This window comes from Perna viridis, chromosome 4 (genome assembly GCF_037379345.1).
Source record: "Perna viridis isolate PV_CMFRI_1.1 ecotype Kerala chromosome 4, ASM3737934v1, whole genome shotgun sequence".
Taxonomy (NCBI): domain Eukaryota; kingdom Metazoa; phylum Mollusca; class Bivalvia; order Mytilida; family Mytilidae; genus Perna; species Perna viridis.
Window position 1 is genome coordinate 28,639,645 of NC_142448.1, and position 19,919 is coordinate 28,659,563.

Sequence of the window (19,919 nt, forward strand, 5' to 3'; positions counted from 1 at the left end):
TTTCTGTCGATTCAAATGTATTAAATTTGCTTTTTGATTGACTGAATGAAAAAAAATTATAAATATCTTGAAAAGTTTTAAAATGTTGGATATAAGTATGTCAATCTTTCATTACATTTGCTTTTTTTTTGAAAACACAGGCTATTAAAATAATACTAGCAAAGATATGGTATTAAAACTTTGATATTTGAAACAAAAATAACATTTACTGATAAAATGTTTTATCACCTGTAATTTTGAAATTTTCTTTTTTAATGTTTGGGATATCTTAACAGAAAAAAGTAGTGTCTATGCTTAACAATTCGTTTGATGCATGAGTATCATCATCTTCCAAACAATGAACCATTTATTCAGCCTGTTCAGATTATTGCTAAAATGCTCTTCTTTATATGATGACACATGGTTGTTTAACAACTCTCAATCATATGTCTGTATGTGTGTGTATTCAATTATACATTTTTTTTATTATTGCCCATGTAGGCCTGTGTGTGGCATATGATATACTTCGAACTTCAATGTTATAAAGACTTGCATTTGGCTTATTTGTTTGCCAATTCCAAGGAGCAGCAATCCCAAATAATAAATACAAGCTTTTCTTCTCTGAAATGGAACCCTCTGTTACAATTTCATACAGATTTATTCACTAATATACAAGTAACTGTTATAAAACAACTGTCTACAGACAACAAATATAATGCAAAGGACAACATACATGACAAAGCTGCAACATTTCACATATATAACCTTTCCACAGCCATATAAATTGAAAGACAGCACTTGCTAAAGAGTTGGCCAAGTAATACTCCTCCAATGCTGGAGGTTGTCTGGGAAGCTATCTTCTGACTTGGTGATAAATGATGGGGTATGGGGGAACGGAATTCCAACCTCATACATTGTAGGAGTAGCCATTTAAAAAATCAATAGACAAGATATGCATCAAAATTATTGTTTATACATATTTTATTGCACAATTTCATCTCTAAAAGCTAAACAAACAACAGCTTTTTGATGTCCACTATATTCCTTTTTAACTTCCCCTGTATCTACACTCCATAACCTTGCCATGTGATCTGATGATGCTACAAAACAGAAAGTAAATGGTAAATTATTTTAACTAAAACAATCATTTCAAATGCCAAAAAAAATATCAACATATAAAGTATGTATTAATCATCTCAACTGAACTTCATGTAGGCGTTAGGTTGACCAAAGTTTAATTGGCTTAAAACTGAAATTAAGCATTTTAAAATAAAGTTGTAGGTAAATATTTTTTCTGTGAGTATGGTTGGCTTGAAAAGTATTCAGTGTAAACAGTTTTCTTTGCAGTTTCTCAACTGGTTTCAATTCAACGTTTTATATCACACTCTGTAACATACAAGTCTTGTATTTTACCAAACAAAAGTATTTTCAACATCCTAAGAATGCTGGTTACCAAGTTTGGTAATAATCCACAGTGTGGTTTCAGAGTAGAAGATTTTTTTAATAGTTAACAACGAACAACAGATAATGATGACACCAAGTTGTAACAAAAGATTTCAGGCCAGGTGAGCTAAAACAAGAGTAATTTGTCACGGCAACCTTTAACAAAAAAAAACAAAAAAAACTTTGTATTCAGGAGGGTTTAAAAACACGTGTAAAATATATTATGTGTAAAAATGTAAAATGTCACATATTTTTTTCCAATACTGAAAACAGAACCTATCATCAAGTCTATACTAACTAAATTTCTTATGATTTGGTTAGCTACCTGTTATTATATATTGTGAATCCCCACTAAATGCACAGTCCCATACCCATCGCTGTGCATTCTCTTTCTTCAGATCCTTTAGTTCTGTCATCAGTGACAAATCAGCTGTTCTCCAGATTTTAGCAGTTTGATCTGCAGATGTTGTAGCTAGTAGCCTTCAAATTCAACAAAGTCTAGTATGTATCAAGTCCAACCTTCAATCATACTTCACATATTTTTAAAATTAAAATTTAAATTCCTTTCATGAACAGGTAATTGTACATGTAGTTTAATTTCACAATAACACAATAAATATATATAGAGCCCTTTATGCTATAAACAATTCATGTCACTAACAATGTTTTACCAGATATTATTAATTAATTAGTTCATTAACTGATTAAGACTAACATGTATGATTATTTGAAAATGAAATTAAAGGCAACCTTTTTTGAAGCCAAAAGAGAAATTCAGCAGTCAATCCACCAGGAAAAAGAAAAGAAAAGAAAAAAAGAAGCAACCAGTATAAAAAAGAAAACACACAGAATACCATAAATGAGCAACAATGACTCTACAAAAACTTGAAAGCTTGGACACAATTTTAACAGAAAAAAATAGCTTGTTCTGAAATACAACCTTTGTCTGTATTTTATAGTACTATACAAATGTGCTAGTTTGAAAAACAAATCCTGTGATTGGTTCTCAGTTATTCTCCTAGAATTTATCACACGATGGACAGATGGACAAATAAGTGCCAATAAAAACGAAAGTTGCCGCTTACATGCGATTCCACTTAACTACATGTATGTGGTAAAATATAAAAAAGCAAAATCTGAAATATCACACAAATTGCAGGAGGAAAACTCAATATGTTACCATAGATAAATTGAAAATGGACAATGCAGGAAGTAAAGACATCTCGTTTATAATATAGTTTTGTTGCAAAGTTTCCTCTTTCATCAATTTCAATGATTTCAAAAATAAAGTCAAGATCTGAGAAAATACTGGTGTCCTGATGCTCTACTTGTAGCTCTACATAAGAAACCTTAATGTTACTTTCCCAAAAACTAACTTACGTAGAATCAGGACTGAATAAACATTTAAGAACATATCTACTGTGTGCCTCAAACTTTGATTTAGGATGTAGCTTTGTGGGTTCTGAACCTTTTCCACCTGTCAAATTCCATATATAACAGTTTCCCTGAAAACAGAAACATTGAAACTTAGAACATGACATCATCATAAGACTCCTTTCTTCAATTTTTTACAAAATCAAACTATGTTTACCTTTGACCTCAATTCCGACTAACCAAAAAAGGAGGCCAATACCAGTAATAGAAAATATAAATACATTGTAAGATTTAGGAAATCAAGAGACCCCTCATATTTTCCCCTAGAAATCATAGCTTAGTTTAACACCCTTTAGACCTTGATGATAACCAAATTTTTCATTTCCTAAACTGGGCCAAAATAGAATGTAAGATTTTGCATGTCAAAGAACCTCAAGAGTTAAAAATTATTATGAGATCAAAAGAAGGTTTATTTTTGTGCCATTTGGACCATGTGAGGCAACTTGATAAAAGGATCCAAATTCAAGTCAGTTGTGAACTAAAAAAAAGTAATGCCTTTAGAGTCCAACAAAAGGACTGTAATCCAACCCCATTGAAATAAGTCAAGAAAATAGGAATAAGGTATGATCAATATAAGTTACATATGATGAATGATTAATCATAAGGAAATAATACCTTATTATTTACAGCAGCCATCATTGTTCCCATTGGATCTATACTGATTGACTGAATTGAGGCATCTTGTTCTGGTATCTATAATAAAGACATAGAATCTATACTGACAAACTGAACTGAGGCATCTTTTAATATCTATAACACTGTATTACAATAAATTACAGTGGGTTTGATTCAGCTACTGTAAACATACTGATACTGTAATACAGTGTGTGGGTTTAAAACAGCTACTGTAAACATACTGATATTGTAATACAGTATGTGGGTTTGAATCAGCTACTGTAAACATACTGTAATACAGTATGTGGGTTTGAATCAGCTACTGTAAACATACTGTAATACAGTGTATGGGTTTAAATCAACTACTGCAAACATACTGATATTGTAATACAGTGTGTGGGTTTGATTCAGCTACTTTAAACATACTGAACTCACTGTAATTATTTTTTTTGATAATGACCAAGATTTGCTGGAATTTTCACAGGGTGAGCATTGAACTACTTACCAATCTGGAGCACCCGAGTTCACTTCTGGAATTTTCACAGGGTTAGCATTGAACTACTTACCAATCTGGAGCACCTGAGTTCACCCCTGGAATTTTCACAGGGTTAGCATTGAACTACTTACCAATCTGGAGCACATGAGTTCACCTCTGGAATTTTCACAGGGTTAGCATTGAACTACTTACCAATCTGGAGCACTTCTGGGATTTTAGATAGGTTTGTGCTGTTTATTTTTCTGTATAAACTTTTTTAGTTTTTTTATATATTGCAACTCATTCTTCCTCTGTTATCCTTTAAATGTATCAGGCATTGTTTTATTCATGGATTTCCACATGTTTGAATTATGACTTTTCTACCTCTTATTTAAGCTGTACTGTTATTCATGAAATACACTTTTTATGCATTATTTCTTATGTTCCTTTTGTCCTTCCTGATATTTCATTTAAACCATACTTGATATAATGATATTCTGATTTTTCAAATAAGTTTTTGATCCTTTAAGCTATACATACCAACTGTTCATTGTTATCTGTTTTAAGATCCCATACATGTATTGAACCACTCTGGTCACCAATAAATAATTCACCCTAAAAAACACACAATATTCGAAAATAAACTATAACTGTAAATGAGCTCAACGAGTGATACCTCAATGTTGCAACGTGTTAAAAAAGTTGGATTACCTCCATTTACAAACATTAGACAGAAATGATCTTGCTTCATCTGCATATGATCCCAATCCTTCATATAAAGATTCATGAAAATCTAATGAGTGGTTCAAGAGCAGTTGAGCTTACAAGCTTCCAGGCTTCTGGAATTTTTAATAGATCACAAAGAAAATCTCATTACTTCCACAGTACATGTGTGAAATAATACAATTTTGGTAAATATCTCATTGACAACCTTGGCATTGTTCATTTGTATACCATTACACTCCCACCCTGACATTAAGAAAATAGATTAATAGAAAGAGTATCTGTTCATACCGATTAATCAGCAGAGAAGGTTATATATACAATATAGGTACATTGTCGAAAATTATTGAAGATATGTGATGAGGCGACGGAACGGGTAGGAAATGTGAGGCTCTGCCGAGCTATTTCCCCCGTTCCAAGCCAAATACACATATCTTCAATAATTTTCGACAATGTACCTATATTGTTTTTATCCTGTTATGTTAATAGTTTTGTGCGTGTGTACATTTTTCAAATAAAATTTTAAAATGCATATCCCCTGAGAAGCCCCGATCGTTAAACCCGAAGAAAAAAATTAATACGCATGGCGCATGACTCAGTAAACATTGAAATTCAATCCACACCATATAATCCGTCAAAGCTGTTTGAAGAAAATAAGCAATGTATCAAAATTTATTTAATTCCAAGAGAAAAATAAGTAAAATGAACAATAAATACAAATATTTTGAATGTTGTAAAGTCGATTTTAAGAACATTAAAGTTTTGAATTTCGCGAGGAAGGTGGAAGCTGACTTGTTTCTGTTTGGTATATGGCAGTAGAGTTCAGGGGTGAAATTTGTGCACTAGTTTCTTTGGAAATTGAAATATTTGTTTGAGATTTTTAAAGAAGAGGAAGCAGTTGTATGGGCAGATCTATAATGTAGTGTTCCTCTGATTCATTATCTTGGGGTTTAGGCAGTAATAAATCCAAGACCATAACAGTTTCCTGGTCATTTGTCTCTTCAAGAGTTTTATCATATTGTAATGCTTCAATTTCTTTAAATGGAGACCAGTTTATGTTAAATTGTGACGGACACTCTGGCTCCGAGTCCGACATGACTGAAATGACAGGCGAAGTCGTCTGCAAACTGATAATGAATCAAATCTGAACGAGATTTGGGATTTGCCATATATATGACGGTAAAAAAAATACAAACAAAATCATTATTTGGTTTACATAAAATCTTTTATTTCATTCAGGTGAAAACGAAACAAAACAGCAAAAAAAAAAAGATTAACCGGATAAGCAATCGCAATTTGTTTATGTCGTATCTATGGTGTTGGCCATGATTACTTTACGCATACCAGAAAAAAGTAGTTCCTCCGATCACGTGATTGGGAGGAGCCAGAAAGTCGATAACCTGCTAATGTACGGATACAGCAAAATAATAACTGTATACCTTTATTCGTTTATCAAATAACCTCATTGCAGGATAAAATAAATTATTTCTATTGAAAAAGTATTAAACAGTAGTTCAAAATTACGACTTTGAACGAATATTCAATGCACCATGAAAACTGATTTGTGCAACGTATCATAGTTTTCCTCTCCTCTTTTTTCTACCCCTGACTTGACTTTTCATGATTAACTCGGCAAGTTTTTCTAGAAAAGCAGAGGATGTTTACCCTATCAGTGCACCTGGTCCATGCTCCCAATTTTTAGTGGAGTCTGAGTTGCTCATTTACTTTGCTACTTTGTATGTATTTTTTTAGTTACTTTATGTACTTTGTTATGTTAGTATGTTTTCCATGTCTGGTTTTTGTCCCTGTATTACAGTCTTTTGATTTCCACTAGGATCTTGGTTCCCTTGATAACTCTTTCAATGATAATTTATTTATGGAATGCATGTATTTCAAAAGTTTTGTCTCACCACTACATTGGATTGTACCTTAATTTATTTGTTTGTATAACTTTTTAATCTGAATATTTCATACTTGCCTGATTAGGATGTAAACAAACACAATTACATGGTGCATTTACTTGAAAAATTCTCTGACACTGGAGATTCCTAGACCTATATAATAACACACATAAATGAAAAATCTTATGTAAGATCAAAATGATGGATAGATGCTCTTTCAAAACATAATTAGCTTTTATTTGAGCACAGGGCTTGCTCCAACAATCAAATATGCAGCCTGGCTTGTATATACACATAAAACTAGTCAAGTTGTATACATGACAGTGGGAGCAAGTCGCTTTGGATTGTGTGCACTGGTTGATTCGGAGATTAATTCTCCAGGTCACATATGATGTTTTATATGTTTCTTTTGTTCTCTTAAGCATGCATGTACTTGAAGGGCAGAAATCAATTTAGTCACACTAGTAACTTCTTAAAATTAAATTTTGAATAAGGCTTTCCAAATCATTGAATTTTGAAAGAGAATAATATAGAAATGGAGAAACTAACCACGAGACAATAATGCTAGCCATAAAAATAATGACAACAACCTCCTTTCAGTTGCAGTTGAAATCATAGTTTCAGCTTCATGTAACAAAGAATTTAAAAACTTCACTTAAATGGAGTAATCAAGGGAACCAAGGTTATAGCGGTAATCAAAAGAATGTAATCCAGGGACAAAGACCAGACATGGAAAACAGACATACACAACAAAGAACATAAAGTAACTAAAATCATACATACAAAGTAACAAAAACAAATGAGCAACTTGGACTCCACTAAAAACTGGGAGCATGGACCAGGTGCAACGGTAGGGTAAGCGTCCTCTGCTTTTCTAAAAACACCAACGCAATGGATCAATGGATATATTTCGGAAGACTTGTGTTTGCATTTAATCAAATTCATGTCTCAAAATGAAAATTACCTCAAATCCCAAATCCTGACTGAGTTATCTTCCCCTCCAGTGTACATCCATTTTCCATCTTCGTGAAAACCAAGTCCAGTTACATTTTTAGAAATTCCATCATAGTTTATCACAGGGTTAGGATTATTAGAGTTCAAATCATACATTCGAATGTGTTGATAACCTGAAAATAAATGACAGTAACATATAATGTACAAGTATCTAAATACTTTGGATTTTTTTCTGAAATGAATAATACAAACAAAAAAGAAAGATAAGTTTAACCTAAACAAGCAATGCAGAAATATTTTTTTTTACAAAATATAAGTAGTAGAAATCATATTTTCCTTCATTATATATTACATATGTAAATTCTTTTCTTTTCTTTTCTTCATGGAGGAGAAAAATATAAGTTTACCTTTACAATTTACATGGTAATATTTCTGAGTTGACTTACCAGCAGCTGCTATAAGCTGTTTATCAGGGGTAATTTCCAATGCATTCACTTGCTTTTTTTAATTAAGGAAAGAAAAAATAGGTTTTGACAAAACACTATTCTTATTGTGATGCATATATGAATGTATTGAGTGGCTAACATTCTGCAGGAAGGACAAGATGCACAATTACTGTACTCCACTTTTCAAGAAATTTGAAAAAAAAGACATTCAAGTTGCTCATGTTCAGTCATCAGTATGATCAGATAAAATATGTCGCATGTTATGTACATCAGTTACTTTGATATGTATTGTAACAGAAGAGCATAAATTGACTCCCAAATATATACTCAGCCACCTCGGTGACAAGCCAACGACAAATCGATTTGGCTAAAGAATTAATCCTTTAGCCAAGTCAATTCACTACCTACTACAACACAGGTAGGCCGTCCTGCCACAATACATATCACAGCAGTACGAGTTCGAATCCCGCGGAGGGAACGCCCAAAAATTACCATCGCAAATTTGACAGTTCTAACAATGTTGGGAATTTTTCTGACCCTTCTATAAGTTAATGTTATCTTCCCTGTATCAATTTGATCCGATAGAGCAGTGTAACGAATAGAGTCGTCACATTCTAAGACGTCTGTATATAAATATAATTAGCACAATGTTTTATTTGCATACTATTTAAAGCAATGGCAAGACCAATATAAATATGTGTATTGGCATGGTAGAAAGGATACAGAGTCTGGGTGTTGGACAGTTCTCAAACAAATTCCACTATAAGCCTGCCAAAACCTCACTGTATGGTCATAACCAGCTGTTGCCAAAATAATGGGATCATTATTTGTGTTTGTCCCATTCATTTTTAGACCTGAAAAAAACAACTGACAAGACCGTCTTTTTAAGACATCATTGCAATTTGTAAATCTTTAAATCTATTAGCTTTTCTTTGAGAACCGGAAGTGCTTAGCAAAACCTAGAAAATGACCTAGGTTTGGATGTTAGATATATGCTGATTGGATAATTTTATGAAGGACTTTATTACGAAGCATTTTATTGAATGTCATTTCCTGAGGAAAACATGGCCTCGAATTTCAGTGGAGCTTTGCAATTAACAGATCTTAACGATTTTATCGTTCCTTCACAGGTTTTAAATACTTTTATAACTTAAATGAGCACATGATGGTATCAGAAAAAATATATGCTAATGGAGTTATGTGTGGCACACAATTATTGTCCTAAGTAACTGGGCAAAACAAGAAAAAAACAAATTTGCAAATTTGGTTCACCCCATAATGTGTAACCCATTCCGTATCTGTACCAAATTCATCATACCCAAATCACAATAAAGCTGATTTTTGTATTATTAATATGATGAAGGTGAAACCTTTTAACACTCCCGAAGAAACATTAATTAAAAACAACTGATAATTTTTGTCAGCTCTGATTTGATATATTATACCTGTAACCTTCAAATATGGTAAATTTTGTAATAATATATGTCCTAAAGCATTATGCTAATTGTCATGGTCTGATATGTCTATTGGCCAAAATGCCTGGCATTCACAAGAAATTATTGGTTGTCATGGCCTGAAATGTCTTTGGTTTGAATTGTTCGGCATTTGTAAACATTATGGTTCTTATAATTTGTGAAACATCTTAAAAGATTTCTCTGATACAATTTAATTTTGTTTCATTCTGTTTTGATTTGTACCGTTTAATTATGTTTTTATTACGATTTGATTCATTTTATTGAATTGTTTCGTTTCGATTCTTTCTTTTATCAATTATTTTCGTTTTGTTCTGTTTTTGTTTTGCAATTTTTATGACCCGACAATTATGAGTATTATTGATTATGTAATTTTCGTAAACATCTGGGCACCATACTGCAGATTATTATGGCCAACCCTATCTTGGAAAAGCTATGATTCAATTTGTATTTATTTTTTAAAACTAACAAATATTTTCTGAGACTGGTTTGGCTCTCAATCGCTCATATACAAGTATACGCAAATGAAGCTGCCATTATGCTGTTTTTCAGCTCCTGAAAACGAAGGTACAAACCTGATAATGATGCTTTTTCTTGCCATAAGTAAACAGAACCAAGTTGATAATACAACCATAAGCATTCCTTCGGGAGTGTATAAAGAATTTTATACTGAAATTTGGTCCTATAGTTTAAAATAATGTTTTAAATCAATTGAAGGTAGTTGAAAGCATTTATGATATTTTCAAACTGAGTTGATTTTATTTCCTCAAAAGTCCTGAAATATCTTGAATACAGTGCCCATAAAATAAAAAACAAATCAACCAAATAGAGATGGTCCAACACAGAGCAGCTCGGTTCACTTGTAACTGATACCATAACACCTGTTCTGTCTCAGGCATGCTAGAACATCTACAATGGCCAACATTACAGCTTAGGCGTATTCAGACAAGACTAGTAGTGTATTCATATTCATATTCATACAAAAAAGACACTTATAAATTTTCATATTATCCATATACCATCATACAATGGATCATGCTACATGTACCAACATCTGCAGTTTTTTGTAATACAGTAAACAGTTTTAAAGAGCAGATCACCACGTCTGCTCTGTCACAAATTCTAAACAGCAAGACATGTACATAGTTTAAAAAAAAATCTAGCTAAATCACTTTTGATTGAAAAAAATATTTTCACTGTGTATAATATTTTTCATCACTTATAGTAAAGTTCTTTTTAAATTTATGTGGTAGCCACACATGCCAACAGCATTAGGACTTAAGATAACTTTGAAAGATTTGATATTGTTTTATAAAAGAAAAAGAAATGTCCGAATTTGAATTCCATACCGTACTGTAGCATGAATCCCCCGTACCAGTGAAGAATGCATTAGATTTTATTTGGAATGAAAAAGGAAGTCTCTTAAATACAATTTGATACACTTTAAGTTTATCGCCCTTGAGTCTTTTAATAATATGATGGTGTTCTGATGTGATATATATAATAAAATTGTAAAAATAACAAAAATACTGGACTTCGATGAAGGGAACAGGTATTTTGGGTTTCACATTTCTGTACTTTTGAAAACTGAAAATCAATAAAAATCAAATTTCCAAGAAACATTTTAATGATTATTGATTCTAGCCTAGCCATCATGTCATTTTGTAAATGTGTACAAGTTGTCAGCTGGAAATATCATGTAATAACGAAGAAATTGGCAAATTAGTATTTGGGTATGGGGAAAAGTTGGAACAGGTTACACATATCGGTATGTACCAACAAATTTACAGATTTGAAATTAACATCTTAATGTAACTGGATTAAAGAAAAGAAAAACATAAAACTGTGTTATTTCGAGTTAAAACAGAGGCACTTTCAGCTCAGTAATTCTGGCATTCGAGGTAACCAAGCATTTTCACATTTGTCAAAGCAAATGAAAAAGATTTGGAAACATGTCACAGACAAAATATTTAGTTGTACAAAAGATGATAAAGCATCAGACAAATGGGAATATATGAATGAAAGACTTGTCATACCAAGACAAGGCCCAACTGTTCCAGAACTGTCAACTTGGTATCACAATGTACTAATATATAAGCACTTCCAATTCTTCAGGGGAATTTTTGGAAGCAACTATCTCAAATTAGAGTACAATGTAAATAGCCATTGGCATTACATAAATGATTTACTTTAAGCCCTGGATTTCAAGTCTGTAAGTTATGTGGTATGAAACATTGCCTTGTGTGTAAATAGATAAGTTGTTGGGATACTTAAATTAGGTGTAAAGACTTTACTGTAGTTTTAATTTTGGAATTTAATTATACAATTAATGTTCATTTGAACTGAACACCAAGTATTGTTTAACTATTTGCATTATGACATTGTATGTATTTTGTTCAGGAATGTGTGAAACCTGTTAAAGTTGACAGGAAGCCAGGAAAAGTAGGCAAAATAAGGATAGAAGATGATGGAAGCTACCTGTCAGTGAATGATGATGGTGAAGAAACTAGATTAGGGAAGGCCAAGATAACCCTTAATGACTGCCTAGCTTGTAGTGGGTGTATTACTTCTGCTGAGAGTGTCCTTATCACCCAACAAAGCCAAGAGGAGTTGTATAAAGTGTTGAGGGAAAATCTCAGACTGCAGGAGGTAGAGAAATATATACATTATCCTTTGTACTGGTATATAACTATAAATCTAGGGGTTTTCTTGTCTTCTTTCAAGTCAAAAGTTAGCCCAATGAAAAGTAAAAAAAAAGATCAAATATGAATTAGGAATAAAAAAATTCAGAAGTTAATCCCATTTTCAAATATTTGAAAAAGAAATATAGACACAAAAGTGTTAAATGTTTCTTCCCCATTTTAACATGAGCAGAACTTAGTGATATACATGTATGTACATATGCAAAGAATCCTGCAATATTAGTTTTTGATTTGATTTTAACATTTAAAAAGGCTTTCTGTCTTTCAGTTGTGTATCCCTCATTTTTTATTTCATTTTCATTGGGTTTGTTAAGATTGAATACTTCCAGTAATTACACAGATTCTAATGTAAAGTAAGGAAAGTTTGTATGTAATTGTAATGGCCATGATTCTGTTTAATTTTTTGTATTAATTATACTTTTGTATAGACAGGACAAACAGATCAGCAGAAGTTAGTGGTTGTTTCAATAGCTCCTCAATGTAGAGCATCCTTAGCTGCAAAGTATAAACTCACTGTTTTGGAGACTGCTTCAAAACTCAATGGATTCTTTAAAAAATTGGGTAATCATGATTATCATCTGCCTGTGTGTCATATATATTTCATCTAAACCAATCAGGTAGATTAAATAAACATATAGTTTACATAAAAAAGACTTGCATCTCAAAATGAAATAATTCAATTCGTGTGTAATTAAACAGATTTAGGACATACACATAAAGATATGCCTTACACTACACCAAACAAATGTTTACACCAAAGAAAAAAAACTAGTATCAATTGACAATACACAGTATTAAAGCTTGGAGTCAAAATGTTTACTCTCCTCTTCTTATTTTCCAATTGCTTTAAGTTCCAACTTACATATACATCTAAGTTTCATTTGCAATTTACAGGCTTCAAGTTGCATTTTACTTGTTGAAAAAATTCAGACCCATTGCAGTGATGATTTGATTGTCACAGATTTCTTTTCTTTTTTTTTTTTTTTTTTCAAATTTTCACTTAAATCTCATTTGAACCTTTTTATCTGTCTACTAGAGACATGAAAATAATGTACTTATACTTGTCAAAAATATTCATACAATAATTTGATGGCCCAGATGGATATACAGTATTGTATACAAAAATTCTAATTGTTCAGATATTTTATGCATCATACATGTATGTTTATAAAAGATATATGTATTAGATTTAAAGCCATTTTGTACATTTTCTTTAAAATATAATTAATACATTGTAGGTGTCCATCATGTGTTTGATACAACATATTCAAGAAATTTCAGCCTTCTTGAGAGTTGCAGGGAGTTTGTAGAGAGATTCAAGGCATCTGAAACTAACAAGACTGCTTTACCTATGCTTGCCTCAGCGTGCCCTGGTATGTGTAGTTAAAATTTTGATTCAAAATATAATTGAACGTTTCGTAACATTCACATTCTGGTATAATCAATAGAAATGCTAGTATGTTAAAGTAATGAAAGTACTATATGTATTGGAATACCATTGTAACAGATAATTAGACTATATTGAAAGATATTATAGGTTGGACATTTTATGCTGAGAAGACACATGGTTCATACATTCTAGTTTCCTTGTATTATTATAGGTTGGATATGTTATGCGGAGAAGACACATGGTTCATACATTCTTCCTTACATCAGTACAACAAAATCACCACAGCAGATCATGGGTTCTCTAGTTAAAGACTATATGTCCTCCAAGAAAGGAATACCACCTAATCAGATCTTTCATGTGACTGTTATGCCATGTTTTGATAAGAAGCTTGAAGCATCTCGACAAGACTTCTATAATGATGTGTACAGTACTAGAGATGTGGATTGTGTTATCACCTCAGGTAGTTATATCCTAACTTGATGAGTTGTGGCTTAAAGTGGCCCTCGAGTATGGCTGTAGATCACACCTTATTAGTTGATGATAAGGAACCACTGAACCAGTTTTTCTTTCAAACTTTGATACAATGCCGTTCACCATAAAAGACAGATTTGAATAAGATGTATAATGTACATACATGTATAACTGTAGCTCGGGAATTATGGCCCATTTCACTTAAAAATCAGATTGTGTGAAGGTATCTGTGGTCACCAGATCAACTTTCTGACCACTTTCTTTAGTAAAATGTAGATTATCCTTCAGTCTTTAGAGGATTACAGGATTTCTCCACTCGAGATAGCTAAAATCTAAAACTTAACCTATTGGAAGTGGAGAAATCCTTTAATCCCCAAGAGAAATGAGGGATAATCTGTTTTCTCCCATGAATAAAACCATAAAAATAAATTAAACAAATCCTAAATTCTCCCAACATCAACTACGTCATCCATGACCTCCCCTCCAGTCATCAAGTCATTGGGTCAGCGATATCACTACTATTATGATTAGTTGATACACTACCAACTAATCTTTCAAAATATGAATAACATTCGTAAATCAACTAGTATTAAATTGATCAACAATATGAATAACAACTGTAAACATGGTAAACATGGTAAGCGTGGGAGTCTTCACACAACATTTTAATTTCCCAGCACGTGGCAGGAAATTACAAATTTAAATCACTTGCTCATGTGGCATGAATGAAGCCTCTGAATGGGAGAAAAAGGTTTCATGCTTAATGTTGAAAAAATAATCAAGAGAGCCAAGATTCTAGCAGCAATCAAAAGAATATGATCCAGGGACAAAGAACAGATATGGAAAACAGACAAACACAAGAAAGAACATAAAATTATTAAAATAATAAATACAAAGTAATAAAAGTAAATGAGCAACGGTGACTCCATTAAAAACTGGAAGCACAGACTAGGTAAACTGGTAGGTAAGTGTCCTCAAAAATAGATTTTCTGGTAAAATATTTGATGAGCCTCATGCATTAGGTGTTATATTCCATAGTGTATGTATTTTTTTGGAAATGTTTTTTTTTTTAATCAAAACAAACAATTAAAGTCTAATTTTTACATTGGAAATGTCTAAACATGAATTGAGATTCATGAGCAGTACTATGTTTACATATACAGTAAATGTCCCATTAATCCCTTGCATGCTTGGTTTCATAGCAGTATCCAACAATTAGTGTAGTGGTCTTTGATTTTCTGATCACAAAGATTTCCAGTAATGTAAATGATTCATTATATATTTAAATGAATATGCATTTTTTGGGGGTTAGAAGGGGTTTTTTTGTAAGAAATAAGTTTAACTTTAAATACATGTTTCAGTTGAAGTTGATCAAATGCTTGAACAGGAAGGTATATCTCTGGCAGTAGTGGAGCCTACAGAAGTGGAAAACGTGTAAGTTATCAATATCTTGAGATAATACATACCTTAGTAGTTTGTAGAACCCGTAAAATACAACTATCATTCAGAACAGTTTTTTTAAACTATAAGAAAAAGAAAAAAACAAGTTAGTGTGCTTAATTAATTAAAAGAAAAAAAATGAAAATTCTAATACTGCAATAAAAATAGTCAATATTGTGCTATACAAGTTTTTTTTTTGGAAAAAGTGAGATTTTAAATAAAACCAAAATAGGGTAGCTTTAAATTAAGTGGTAGTATACATTAAAGCAAGTCATTTTAATATCAATAAGGAGATATGATTAGTACATATAAATTATTCAATAATTTACAATCTAAATAATAATAACTTTTACAGCAAAACATATACAAAATTTAGTCTGATAAAACCATAAATATCCCAATGCTATACAAAAAAAAGATAATTTGAACATGAAGTATTGTACAGAAGTTGGAAGGCATTTTTGCTGTTATGGGATTGTTGAAAAAAAAGTACATTTAATATCCATATACATTGTATAAAGCGAAATTAAGAGATAATCCAGTCATTTACTAATAATTCAAATTTAATTTACATAATTTTCTCAATTTCAATATTTGCTTGAAGTTCTTGATTTTACAGAAAGATATTGCAGTTACAGATCAGATGTCTAATGATATATTGTAATGAATTGTTCATAAACTATAGTTGTTTTGTTTTATTAGAAGAATTATTAATAATGTCTTTTGGTTTCTATTTTTGGATAAAGAAATTATTTCTATTCAGAAATTATCACAACGTTTTTTAGTGGTAAAATATGTAACTGGGTTATAATAGGAATTAGAGCAGGTATTTAGGAATTTCTGGTATGAATAAAGGGTACTATTTTTCTTTATTGCAATAAAAATTACATTTTTGTGAATATGCAAATTTAAACAAGTTAACACTATAATATTTGAATTTTCAAATTTCTCATATGCTAATATTAAAGGCTTAATGTTCAGATTTTAACTAAAGAGTAGTTGTTGAAATCATATTTTTAACTCTGTTGAATTTAATATCAAAATGCTTATTCTATAACTGCATTATGATGTCAGTCTTATATAAAAAAGAATTTTTTAAAAATGTGAGAAATGCAGGTTTTTTTTTATTGAGGTTGAGGATTAAATTTTATTAAATTGAGTTCTGTATTAGGGATGAAGTTTCTATTGAATTAAATTGGGAATAACTGATACATTATGTGTAAAATGGTTGACTGTGCAAATACTCTGAACTCCAATATAGAAATACATAAATATACTTTTAAAGGAGAAAAATAATTTAATCAGTAAATTATTTGTATTATCTCCCCTGTTAACAAATACTTCATGAAGTATTGATGTTTTATTCCGGATATTTTTATGTCAGACACTTCATTGTTGATTTTTGTTGTTATTGTATATATTAAATATATTAAATGATTTTTAATGTCCTTTCAGGCCACACTTAAAACAATGTTCAGTTCCCCTTCCTAGCTTTGGGTAGGTTGGTAGGGAAAATATTTTTCCCCCAAAAGTTCAAATCTCGTCAGTGAATGGCAATACAATTATTTCATTAGGGCCAATTTTTATTGGAAGATAGGGTAAGGGGAAACAAACTTAATTTTAATTTTGGCCTGATGCTTAATGACTGATACAAGTACTAACAGATTCAGGCTGAAGTAAATTTGATAGCATTAGTACACTGCATTGATATAAAGAAGTTTTTTTTCTAGAATGTTGTTTCATTGGCATTTTCTCAATATATGTCGTTTGTACAAAAAAATCATTTATGTTCTTGTTAAAAAAAATAAGAGATTACATGTGTGCATTTTATTTATCATAAGGCAACATAAATGCTGATAAGCCCCTGAATAGTGCATACTGGTTTCTATAGTGCGTGTCATTGTCACATAAGTATAGATGGTATATCAGCCATCTCTTTATTATCACTCTTTCAATGTTTTTTTTTAAACAGATTTACCCAGGAGGTGAATGGCCAGTTGTTGAACCATGATGGAGGAGGGTCTGGAGGATACTTAGAACACATATTGAAATATGCTGCACACAACTTATTTGGTCATAATATTACAAAAGTAGAATACAAAGTTTTAAGGTATTGAATTATTTCATATGCTTGTAGTTATGAATCATGTGCTTGTAGTTATGAATCATTTGATTTAAAAATGAATTAATAATTTTTATTGCTTGTTTCATTTAAACAGTTAACTACATATATCAACAATGAAAAATGCAACTTAACAATGATATGGACATTTTAATAGAATATATTTTAAGTCCTTTTTAGGTTTTTAATTTATCAAAATACCTCATGCCGCCGGTCTATCACTGGAATTTGTGGGACTCCTTTTTTGCCTTGAAAGATCATATTTAGTAATGAATTTATATTTAGGAAATTTATTTCTTGCAGTAATGTGTCAAGAAGCATAAAATGTGTTAAGCATGTTCCATTTAACACACATATCAGTCAAATTCTCCAGCCTTTCATTAATAGTTCATCATTAATAAACAGGAAGTGAAGAGCAGTGATTTTAACCAAGTAAAATTGATGGGAAAATTCAAATTGATAAAAGTGTCAAGTTTTTGAAAATCTTATGATCATCAAAGAAAGTTTTTTCTTAAGCTGAAATTGATTTAAATTTAGTACATTGTATAATAAATAATCTGTTATTGTATTTTTTTTTAATGTTAATGCAAAGACAATGGAAAGTTTTAAAAATTTTGGAAAAAGGGTGAAATGGAACAAAATTTGTATTTGTGTGTGAAGTTTGATAAGAAGTATGGATTGACATATGGTTTATACGTATCGGTGAAAAATCAGTTCTTGATGATAAATATGCAAAATGCAAGTGTATGATCACAATTTTATTTTACATCATGTAATCTTCAAAATTTGTTCATGCTACAATTTTCACAAGAATCGAAAACCTCCAGTGCTGACAACACTATGATTATACCCCTGCAAATTAAGTTTCCAGTGGTATGTAGGAGTCACCCCATCTGTCTGTCCTTCTGTCCACATTTCTTGAAAGCACAACTCTTAAACTGTTCAAGGGGGGATTTTGAAGAATTTTTTTTAGGCAGGGAGGGCATTGTATGTAGATATGCATTTATAGGAAAATAGTTACTGTTGGAGGACTCCACAGGGAAATAATTGAACTTCTGGTTTGTATATCTAACTTTATTTGAAGTGGTGTATTCTCTTTGCCAGTTTTTAATTTAATTCCAATTCGTATTTACTGAAGGAATAATTATGATATTTATACACATATCTTTTGAAAGATATAGTGATATAATAGCTTACTGCTGATTGTCCATCTACATGTACAAGAACCTATAAATGCTTTGAGAGGTTTCAGTAATTTTTGTAAAATGTTTTCCATCATTAAAGGAAGGTTTTTTTTTCAAAAATTTTGCATTGTTTTTTTTATTTGCTTGTGTCAAGAGTTATATGAAAATAGAAAAAAAGGCAACAGATATTTCATGTTCTAGTACTTTATTTAGCAAAGCTGTTTTGAAGACCTTTTTCTGCATTTTATAGAAGGTCTTGTTTGATATGCAATGATGAGGAGGACTTCTACAATGCATATTAATTTCAACAGAAATGATTTTCCTTAACACTTCAGGTTTTTAAATGTGTGTTTAAGTGAAGGGGAGTCCATTTTTTTTTAATTTGTTTATATTTCTAGAAGTATGTTTTATTAAACTACAGTTAGCATGTAAAACATTCATTCTTTGTAGAAATCAAGATTTTCAAGAGGTCACTCTGGAACTACAAGGACACCCTCCTATTAAAATGGCTTTGGCTTATGGATTCAGGAATATTCAGAACATAGTGCAGAAAATCAAACGTGGTAAATGTCCATATCATTTTGTCGAAATCATGGCCTGTCCATCAGGGTGCAATAATGGTGGTGGTCAGATCAGACCAGAAGTGGAGGAAACTCCTAAAGAACTGTTGGAACGTGTAACAGGAATCTATAACTCAATTGACAATAGCCTTCCTGACAGTTTACAGTCTGTTTTTGAGATTTATACTGAATGGTTAGGAAATGTGGGTTCAGAAAAAAGTAGAGCTTTATTGCACACTCAATACCATGAAGTAGAAAAGATGACAAATGCTTTGACAATAAAATGGTAGATTTACAAAAAAAAAACTTTACAAATGTGATGATGATGGGTAGAAAAAATAAACTTAACCCAAATATAGTTTTCATCTTTCTTACAATGTCCTAAATTTTTTTGTTTTCATGATAAGGAATTTTACGTCATATAAGTAACCACCGGTGACACTGAGAAAATTTTCGATCTTTCTTTCATGTCTTTTGTGTATTCCCTTTAGAAGAACACCTGATTGCCACAAAGAAAACATGAATAGACAATTAGGATGCACTCTCTTAATTACAAAACATGCAGTCATTGAAACCAACTGTAAGGATCATTTTCGAAACTCCTAAGA

At 31.4% G+C, this 19,919-nt stretch overlaps 2 protein-coding genes across 2 annotated transcripts; one reads left to right on the forward strand and one right to left on the reverse strand.

The window, feature by feature from the left end:
• Window positions 1-942: 942 nt before the first annotated feature.
• On the reverse strand, window positions 943-8,945 carry LOC148619621 (target of rapamycin complex subunit lst8-like). The gene is made up of 9 exons (XM_088579759.1): window positions 8,694-8,945; window positions 7,971-8,022; window positions 7,535-7,697; window positions 6,648-6,723; window positions 4,487-4,561; window positions 3,472-3,549; window positions 2,803-2,927; window positions 1,748-1,902; window positions 943-1,079 (listed from the first exon to the last, which is right to left on the reverse strand). Exons 1-9 carry the CDS (start codon window positions 8,814-8,816, stop codon window positions 961-963), a joined length of 966 nt encoding a protein of 321 aa, XP_088435885.1. The 5' UTR covers window positions 8,817-8,945; the 3' UTR covers window positions 943-960.
• A 39-nt stretch (window positions 8,946-8,984) lies between these two features.
• On the forward strand, window positions 8,985-19,665 carry LOC148619622 (cytosolic Fe-S cluster assembly factor narfl-like). The gene is made up of 8 exons (XM_088579758.1): window positions 8,985-9,100; window positions 11,843-12,091; window positions 12,573-12,705; window positions 13,383-13,517; window positions 13,746-13,994; window positions 15,367-15,439; window positions 17,418-17,555; window positions 19,202-19,665. The coding sequence occupies exons 1-8, from the start codon at window positions 9,014-9,016 to the stop codon at window positions 19,599-19,601; spliced, it is 1,464 nt and encodes a 487-aa protein (XP_088435884.1). The 5' UTR covers window positions 8,985-9,013; the 3' UTR covers window positions 19,602-19,665.
• The last annotated feature ends 254 nt before the right edge of the window (window positions 19,666-19,919 follow it).